The sequence below is a fragment of the Nicotiana tomentosiformis genome, chromosome 11 (assembly GCF_000390325.3).
Source record: "Nicotiana tomentosiformis chromosome 11, ASM39032v3, whole genome shotgun sequence".
NCBI lineage: Eukaryota > Viridiplantae > Streptophyta > Magnoliopsida > Solanales > Solanaceae > Nicotiana > Nicotiana tomentosiformis.
This window is the reverse complement of record NC_090822.1, coordinates 56,995,835-57,005,376: the sequence shown is the minus strand read 5'-3', so window position 1 is coordinate 57,005,376 and position 9,542 is coordinate 56,995,835. Positions and strand designations below refer to the sequence as shown.

General features: G+C 38.8%; 1 protein-coding gene across 1 annotated transcript; it reads right to left on the bottom strand.

The window, feature by feature from the left end:
- Window positions 1–8,418: 8,418 nt before the first annotated feature.
- Window positions 8,419–9,077, bottom strand: LOC138901499 (uncharacterized). Its single transcript, XM_070189270.1, has 2 exons — window positions 8,926–9,077; window positions 8,419–8,791 (listed from the first exon to the last, which is right to left on the bottom strand). Exons 1-2 carry the CDS (start codon window positions 9,075–9,077, stop codon window positions 8,419–8,421), a joined length of 525 nt encoding a protein of 174 aa, XP_070045371.1.
- Between the last annotated feature and the right edge of the window lie 465 nt (window positions 9,078–9,542).

The window sequence follows — 9,542 nt, the reverse complement described above, 5'->3', positions numbered from 1 at the left end:
TCTCGAAAAAAGTACATACGTTTACATACCGATTCACAAGGCTCTACAAAACTTGCTTATGATTCGTAAAACCTATGAACCTAGAGCTCTAATACCAACTTGTCACAACCCCAAATACCACCTTAAGTATCGTGATGACACCTAGTTTCTAGGACTAGTTAAGTCTATCACATAGTAAGATCAACAGAATCAAACAATGACTTTAATATTTATGAAAGCAAAAAACTGTCATAACATAATCAAAATCGGAATACATTAGTCACATAAATCCCAAAACCTGGTAATACTAAGTCATAAGCTCTATAGAGAATACACCAGAAATCTCAAAAAACAACACTTTTTGGAAATAAAATATACAGTAGCAAAGAAATTATAGAAGGTGACTACGAGGCTTGCGAGTAGAACATCATGTATACCTTAAAGTCTCCACAACTCAGCTCGAATCTCTAGCGACGAGCACGATCTGAGGTACCTGAATATGCACAAAACTATGCAAAAACGTAGTATGAGTACACTACAATTGGTACCCAATAAGTATCAAGAATAACCTCGGTAGAGTAGTGATGAGGTTCAAGTCAAGACACTCACTAGACATATATCCTGTGCAGAATATCAATATAAAACTAACAACAAAAAGCAAAATTAATAAATGGCAACAAAGAGTAGGCATGTTATAACACGACAAATTAACCAAAACATGTAAAACACAAAGTGAAATCATTTAAGGAAAATAATGACATGTTCAAATCATCAAGCCGTTCCAACACAAAATTTACGACAAGAATCACCCGATGTACCATACAACAAAATCACAAATCACCCTTATGATACCGCGTGAGTATCACATTTAATACATTTCCCCTATATAGCTTCACGTGCATAAGCCCCCTTATCTCGCCGCGTGTGCATCACAATGAAGTATTTTCCCTTACTTGCAACACGTGCATAAACCCCCTTGTCTTGCCGCATGCGCATCAATTCACACCACCCTTATGTCACGGCACGCTAATCTCATTCATAACACATTAATCAACTTGCACCACACGTGCACATATGCCACAACATCGCCCAAACAACAATACTTATGCCACAACAATACATAGCCCATGGCTCAACAACAACATTTACAAAAATTTCAACAATAACACAAGGGTACGGGAAGTAAATCAACAATGAAACATGATTCACATAACAAATAACTCCAAATCAAGGCATATTAATAGCCTAAAGTCTAATCCGGTCAACTAACACACATACGTCCATGTACACACTCGTCACTTTATGCACACATCGTTTCACATAGCACAAATAATGCAATTAGACCAAAATCCTAAGGGGAAGTTCCCTCACACAAAGTTAGGCAAGATACTTACCTTAATTAGGCCAATTCAATACTCTAAAAATATTTTTCCTTTAAAATTCACCCCCGCTTGCTCAAATCTAAACCAAAAATGACTTAATAATATCAAACATTGTAAGAAAAACCAATTTCAATTAATAAAGTTAAGATCTTTATATAATTCCCCAAAAATCAACAAAAGTAAACCCCGGGCCCGCCTGGTCAAAATTTGAGTCGACGAGTAGATCTCGACTACCCATAATCCACGAGTTCATATATGTGTTTGGTTTTAAAATCCGAGTCCGGTTCGACTCTCCAATCTCAAATTTTCATTTTTCAAAACATAGTCAAAATTTTCCAAAATTCCTCTTCAAATCACATGGATTAGATGTTAAAATTCATAAACAACCATGTTATGTAATCAGAATTGAGTCAAAATAACTCGCCCAATAGTTTTGTAAGAAAATCTCCTCCTAAAATAGCCTCCCACCGAGTCTAGGGCTCCAAAATATGATGAAATAAGACTGTGTCCGAAATCCCACTATTTTGTTTAGCTGCAGATGTCGCAATTGTAACCCACACAAATGCGACCCACGCAAATGCAACCAAAGGATCACATTTGTGTTGCCTGACAAGCCAAGGGAATGTCGCAAATGTGACCCAGACATTGTATTTGCGAAGTCTGCCCATGTCACAAAAGTGATCAAGTGGTCACAAAAGCGACCAGGCCAGATTCAGTCCCACCTTCGCAATTGCAATAAAGGCATCGTATTTGCGATACCTGACAACCCCTTGCCCTATTCAGAATTGCGAACTGGTGCTCGCAATTGCGATAATCGCAGTACCAGCACACCAGTAACCTGGAACTCAATTCCAACCTAATCGGAAACATATCCAAAACTCACCTGAGCCCTCGGGGCTCCACACCAAACATCCGCATAAGTCTAAAAATATCAAACGAACTTGCTCACAAACTCGAAACACTAAAATAACATCTGGAGCCACGGATAGGACATTAAAACACATGAAATTACAATGAAACTCATGAATCGCTAAAATCACAACCAAGCGTCCCATTCCTACCAAACCAACACGCAATGACACCAAAATTTACACACAAGTTGCAAATGACAAAATGGACCTATTCAAAGTCCTGAAACCAAAATCTGAACCCGATAGCTATAAAGTGAACTTAGGGTCAAACTTAAGAAAATTCTCTACCCTCAAATTTCCAACTTTCGACAAAAAGATCCAACTCAATCTAGGAACCTCCAAATTCAATTTCAGGCATACACCTACCAAGATCATAATACGAACCTATTGGAACCATCAAAATACCATTATGAGGTCATTTTCACAAAAGTGAAACCTCGATTAACATTTCTCACATAAGCTTCCAAATAAGAACCAATTTATCCAATTCAAACCTCTCCAAAATGAAATCAACCATCCCCGCAAATCATAAAACCACAAATACACATACGGGAAGCTTCAAAAGGGAAAACGGGGCTCAAATATACAAAATGACTGGTAGTGACACTACAAAGACAGTGAGAGCATAACTGAATTTGAATTAAAATATCTCACATTCTTAGAGAATAAATTTTCTAAGAAGGAGAAATAGGTTAAGACTTATCTCCTTATCAAATTCAGGATCTAGTTTGTAACGGCCCAACCACTCATTTTGTGTATTGTATCCATGTTACCTTTTTATCGCTTCTTCTATGTTCATTTATGGTCATGTGACTTGCCGGGGTGGTTGCGTTAGTTTCGGGGATGTTTCAGAGTGAATTGAGATACTTAGTCCCAAGGGTGGAAGTTTAAGCCGGAAGAGTTCACTGAAGTTTGAATTTTGTGTAGATGACTCTGAAATGGAGTTTGGATGGTTCTCATAGCTTTGTGTGGTGATTTTGGACTTAGGACTTAATTTATTGTTATAACCTGGATTTTCCAACAAAATCGACCTATTTCTATTTAAACCATGATCATGAGCAAGTGCATAAATATACTCCTGAAAGATAAGTGGATCCGGAGGTTGATTTGAAGATCCGTAGGTCGGTTTGAGGCTTTTGGGTGAAAGTTGAAGGTTTGGAAGGTTGACTTTTATCGAGGGTTGACTTTATCGATATCGGGTTTGGATTTCGGTCCTGAGAGTTGGAGTAGGTCCTTTCTGTCATTTGTGACTTGTGTGAAAAAATTGAGCTCATTCGGAATTGGTTTGATATGATTTGGCATTAGTTTTAAAGTTGGAAGTTTGTTAGTTTATTAGGCTTGAATAGATGAGCGATTTGTGGTTTTGGTGTTGTTTGATGTGATTTGAGGCTTCGAGCGAGTTTTTATTGTGTTTTAGCACTTGTCGATATGTTTGGACGGGGTCCCGGGGGCCTCGTGGGTTTTTCGGTTGGCTAACAGATCATTTTGTACTTGGGGATGGTTGCTGAAGGCTTATGGCTTCTTTTGTAATTGCATCTGCGATGGGCTTGGCCATAGAGGCGGAGCCGTAGGTGCGGCTGAAGGATCACAGAAGCAAAGTGGGTAGCTCCAGGGAAGTCCGCAAATGCAGACTATTGACCGCAAGTGCGGCAGTGAGGGCGCAGGTGCGGAAGGTAAGCTGGGCAGGGTAGTCCGAAAAAGCCGACGAAGGTGCACAGAAGCGCGTCCGCAGGTGCGAGGGAAGCTCTGCAGAAGAGTAATGTGGATGGATGGGCATGAGTCACAGATGCGGAAGGATTCTGTAGGTGCAGACCAGCAGAAGTGGGTGTTGGGCCGCAAAATAGGTAGGTTAGGGACTTAAGTGAAATTCACAGGTTCGCGATTTGGACCGCAGAAGCAAAAATAGGGCACAAATACGGGATCGCTGGGCAGATTTTATAATCGAGGGTTTCATTGTTTTTCTCATTTTGGGAGTTTTGGAACTCGGCTAAGGGCAATGTTTGAGAGGGTTTTTGTTACAATTGAAGAGGTAAGTGAAGACTAATCACTTTTTTTGATAAAATATTGAATACCCATTGATTATTACACTTAGTTTATGTGAATTTGAAGTGAAATCTGGGTATTTTAGACCATGGAATTAAAGAGAGTGAGATTTGTGTGATTCGAGGGTCGATTTGTGGATTGAATTGGATGAAATTAGTATGGTTGGACTCGTAATTGTATGGGTGTTAGGAATTTGTGAATTTTGTCGGGTTCCGAGGTGCAGACCCGGGTTTGGCTTTTGGGTTGAGTTTTTGATTTTGGTTAAAGATCTTAGCTTTATCATTTGGACTCGGTTCCTATGGCTTTTATTGATTAGAATAAGTTGAATTGGCTAGATTCGGGTCAACCAGAGGTTGATTCACCCGGGAAGGGCTTGTAAGAGGAGTGCGTTGTCTTGCTTGAGGTAAGTATCTCACCTAAACATGGTTGAGGCACTAGTTACCTGAATTATTTGTGGTAGCTACGTGCTATGTGTGTGCATATGTGTGGGTTTTGATCTCAAGTGCGAGCACCGAGGTACTTTTCCATGTTCGAGGTTGTGCTTAGGCTATGATATGCCTAGAACTGACTGTTAAGCTTTAAGCTATGATGTTTCTCATATTTATAACATTGTTGTGAACTATTTGAGCCATGTTAGAGGTTACATAGAGGCTAATTCCCGGAACAAACTTGATAATTGTTATTTCTATGACGAATTTGCCATTTTGATCTATGATAGCACACTTTGCACATGCCTACACTTTAGCATGTCATTTATACTAGTCCATGAGCATGAGATCTGTCATTCATTCATCATATACATGTATTCTTGTATATTTGCTTGTGTGTGATATGATCTGAATTTGTTGCCTGTGACCACACCAGGCAGAATGTATTGTTATGCCTATGATGTAAGACCCCGTAAAATTTTACCTAAAACCCAAGGTTTTGTGGTGCCGTGACGAGCGCAAAATACACACTTAAATGCTCGCTAGTCGAATATAGTATAATATAATATCGTACCCACATGGATTAGAGTTAAACATTATTTTTGTAGTTTATAGTTTGGTTTCTATCCAAGATGATCAATAATTGAGAATTATGTGATTAAAAACTACAATTAACTAAGCATCTACAGTTATTGACTAATGACAAACGAACAAAAGTAAGCAAGGAAGATATCAATGGGGGAAAATAGGGATTGATTGGGTAGGTGCAAGATAAATGTCTCGGATTTAACTCTAGTTAATTCACTTTTAATGTTCAAGTGAGTCTCTCGAATTCACTCAATTATTAGTTCAAACATTTAGTAGAAACTCCTCTCATGATTAAGTCTCAACCTCAAAATATGAGCCAATTTAAGCTAAGTGAAGATATGCAAGAATTCGTAGTGGATTGGTCTTTAGGAGAACCTCTCTCGATTATCCTCCTAACTAGGGTTAAACAATAATTCAACTAGCCTCTTTCGATTACTAAGAAGAATTAATGAACTCAACCTACAAGATAATACAACGATATCACAAGTTATGCCTCTCTCGATTACGTGAACATGTAAATATAGGTGCAATAACTAAATCATCCAAAATGATTCAATACATAAAAACTAGAGTTATAATCCATAAATAAATATCAATTCACCAAATCCATCAAACCCTAAAGAGAACTACTCCATAGATATGGAGTAATTCATCACAAATATGGTTAAAGTAAAGAAAAAACATACAATGATCCAAACTCGTGTCTTGAGTGAGGATGGAATAATGAATTCCTTGTCCTTCTTCTTCTCCGAATCCTTCTTAGCCTCCTTAGGTCTTAGATGTGTCAAAATTCCAGAAAATAATATTTTTCCATGTATATATACCAAGTAGGGTTAGGCCCAAGCGAAAATACCTTTTCCTACGCGAAATAGGATAACTTCCGGCGTTGGACGTGAGCGGCCGCGCACCTGGGAGTGTGCTCGCGCATATGGCCGCGTACTTTGGACAGTATTCTGCCTAACTTGTGCGCACTCGCGCACCTGGGTGGCCTCTGAACTTTGCCAATTTCTGACATAAGTTTGAACTGCTGTGTCGCACTAGTGTATTTTTCAGCAGTTGATTCTTCCTTTAATTTTGACGTCCAGCAGTGGTCCTCGGCCCCCGAGCACGATCCCGACTTATTCCTTTGGGCTTTTACTCAGACTTCAAAGCTCCAAATAACTTGAATTAGATCCACAATATCTACATAACTCGGAATCACTCCTACAAGGCATAAAACACACAATTATTGCAAAACACTAGCGATTGAAAGCTCAACTCAATTAAAGTGCAGTAAATTAGAGTGCGCTAAGCAACTAAAACACGCAATTATAGCCTACCATCAGCACCCCACACTTAAGCCATTTCTCATCCTCGAGCAATAAAACTATATTTTATATAGACACTACCTCATTACACAACTCTCATAACTCATCATACCAAGAACATTTAAAATAAATTAAGCACAATAGTGTAACATCCTAGTCTCAACATTTGACTCGCAAGTACCGCACATTATTTAAAACTCACTCACTTACTCTAACCTAGAGGTCAACGACATTACCTTTCCTTCATGAATTAAGTGCCCTCACACAACAATAGAGAGTAGTTCCACACACCATAGAAATTAAGAACAATTAGGAACTCAAGATAGAAAGAATTTGCTCACTCTCAGAAACAACATTCATATGCCACAAAATATGAACTATGGGCTTGCCCGCAGTGTACTACTCTACTAATTCGGGCTCATTCAGTCAAGGATCAAGTAGGACTTTAATTGGTTGTAATGTAGGCTGCAAGATGGGTAGGATACATTTGGATATTAGAGTTACTACACCTCCCTAAGTACTTTAATACATACAATTAACCTTTCAAAACCCCACACTTATGCCAAACCATAACTCCACCTTCACATCAATATACATTAACTCCCAACTTCTTTAAGCACAATTACATCAAGAGTTGCCACTGTCAAAGAATATTTTGCACGACAATACAACTATATTATTATTTTTTTCTTTCATCTTTCAAGTGGCTCTTACTTTGTTTCAAAACAGTGCACCTTTCTCCTTATTTCATTAGTTCCACTCAAAATCCAAACCAACCACCCCACACTTCAACTTTTTACAAAGTTCATAATAATTTCAAGTGCTCATGAGAGGTACAGGGTTCAAATAGATGGTCAATTCAAACAAATGGGTAAAATTTGTAATGTAGTTGCCAAAGAAACAGGATTATAGGCTCAAAGGGGTTAACTAAGATATAAAAATTAGGGAGGTAGAAGCATGTAACTGGCTCAACAAAGAAATGCCTATATCACTTCCAAGACTGAATAAAACTACTAATTTGCTTTGCAAACACACGGAGCAAGTTCTAGACATCAAATGCAATGCAATGAATAATACAAAACCTCACACACACATGGCACATAACTCGCTCGGGATCGGACTCATCGAGACACTCTAGTCAAGGCAGTTAAGCAGAGTTAAGATCATACACTTTAAAGTACTTACACAAGAGTCAAAGTCTGAGCCTAAGCGTCACAACTAAAGCGCTCACTATTCTCAAGGCATAACCAAGTCAAGAGATATTGGCATCAATTCAGCTCTCAATACAAGGCTTCCTATTGCTAACCAAAAATAAAAACTAACTACACCCGGTTCGATCAAAACCCTTGGAAAAGTTCCGCGGCACAAAGAAAAACCAAGGGGGGATTATTACACTACCCTACAAAAGAAAATCTTTTTTGTCTTTTTCTTTCGACTTTAATCCCTCAAGAAACTTGGCGAATGATATCCATCATCGGGAAAACATGAAAATTCTAAATATTTTATGGTTTTTTCAATTTTTTTCTGTCTCTAACTACTACAACTAACAAAAAGAAACTAATATACATATATACAACCTATAATTGTCCCCCACCCCACAATTCAAGTTTTGACATGTCCCCATGACATACCATTAAAAAGCCTAAGGTAGCGGAATTTCCCTGAATATCTAGTCAAGGTCTGAATCAAAGTTGGGCTCCATTCTTCTCGCCCGAACTAGTGCACACATCCACGCAGACAACTTCTTCTCATCCTTCTTGGGGTACACCCCACACTTTTCTTATTTAATAACTGTAGCCTTCTCTTTTGAACTCTTCACCTTCGATTCAACACTTGCAGCTGGCTTCTCCTTTTTCACAACCGTCTCAACATTCATCTCGAAAGTCACCGTCTCCTCACCCACTCTAAGCATGAGTTTTCTATCATGTATGTCTAATATTGCTCTTCCCGTCGCTAAGAATGTTCTTCCTAAGATGAGGGGGAACTGCTTATTCTTTTCCATCTTCACCACTATGAAATCTATAGGAAATACAAACTTATCTACATGAACTAAAACATTTTCCACTATCCCCTCGGGTATTATAGTTATTTGGTTTGCCAGCTGCAAAGATATTGGCGCAGACCTTATCTCTCCAAGCTCATTCTCCAATTTCCTGTAAATAGACAAAGACATTAAATTATTTGAGGCACCAGAAGCACACAAAGACTTATCAAAATTAAGAGTGCCTAACGAGCAAGGTATAGTAAAACTCCCTGGATCTCCACACTTTTAGAGAGTTTGTTTTGCAAGATTGCATTGCAATGCTCTGTGTGCTTGACCACTGAGGTCTCTTCCATCTTCCTCCTTTTTGTAAGGATCTCCTTCAAGAATTTGGCATCAGCTGGCATTTGTGAGAGAACTTCTGTGAATGGCAAATTTACATTAACCTGTCTCAGCATATCTAGAAATCTCTCAAAGTGCTTGTCCAGCTTTTCTCTATACAACTTTTAGGGAAAAGGTAGAGCAGGCATGTGCTCGCTCTCATTCCGATCTTCCTTTCTCGAAGTTTCCTCCTTGTTCTTTTTGTCAGCTCCCTTCTTGCCTTTCTTCCTCTTATCAGCTTCAATTTTCAGCTTCTCCTCACTTTCTTCTTCAGGTACCACCTCATTTTGGACTGGAGTGGGATCTTTCAACACTTTTCCGCCTCTTAATGTCACAACATTCACTGTTTATTTGGGGTTCTTTTCAGTATCAGTTGGCAGAGTACCTGGGGTTCTCTTAGACAATACAGTTGCAATTTGCCCCACTTGCTTCTCCAAGTTTCACAACCCTGTGCCAAGTTCATTGATAGCTGCACCATGAGCATCTAATCTCTCATCTTTTTTTATAATGAAAGACTTCATTAGATCTTCTAGCCCAGGCTG

Coding starts and splice junctions, on each gene's coding strand:
- LOC138901499 (XM_070189270.1), bottom strand. CDS start 9,077: ATGCTGAGACAGGTTAATGTAAATTTGCCATTCACAGAAGTTCTCTCA. Junction 8,792..8,925: donor GAGCATTGCAATGCAATCTT/GCAAAACAAACT, acceptor GTCTATTTACAG/GAAATTGGAGAATGAGCTTG.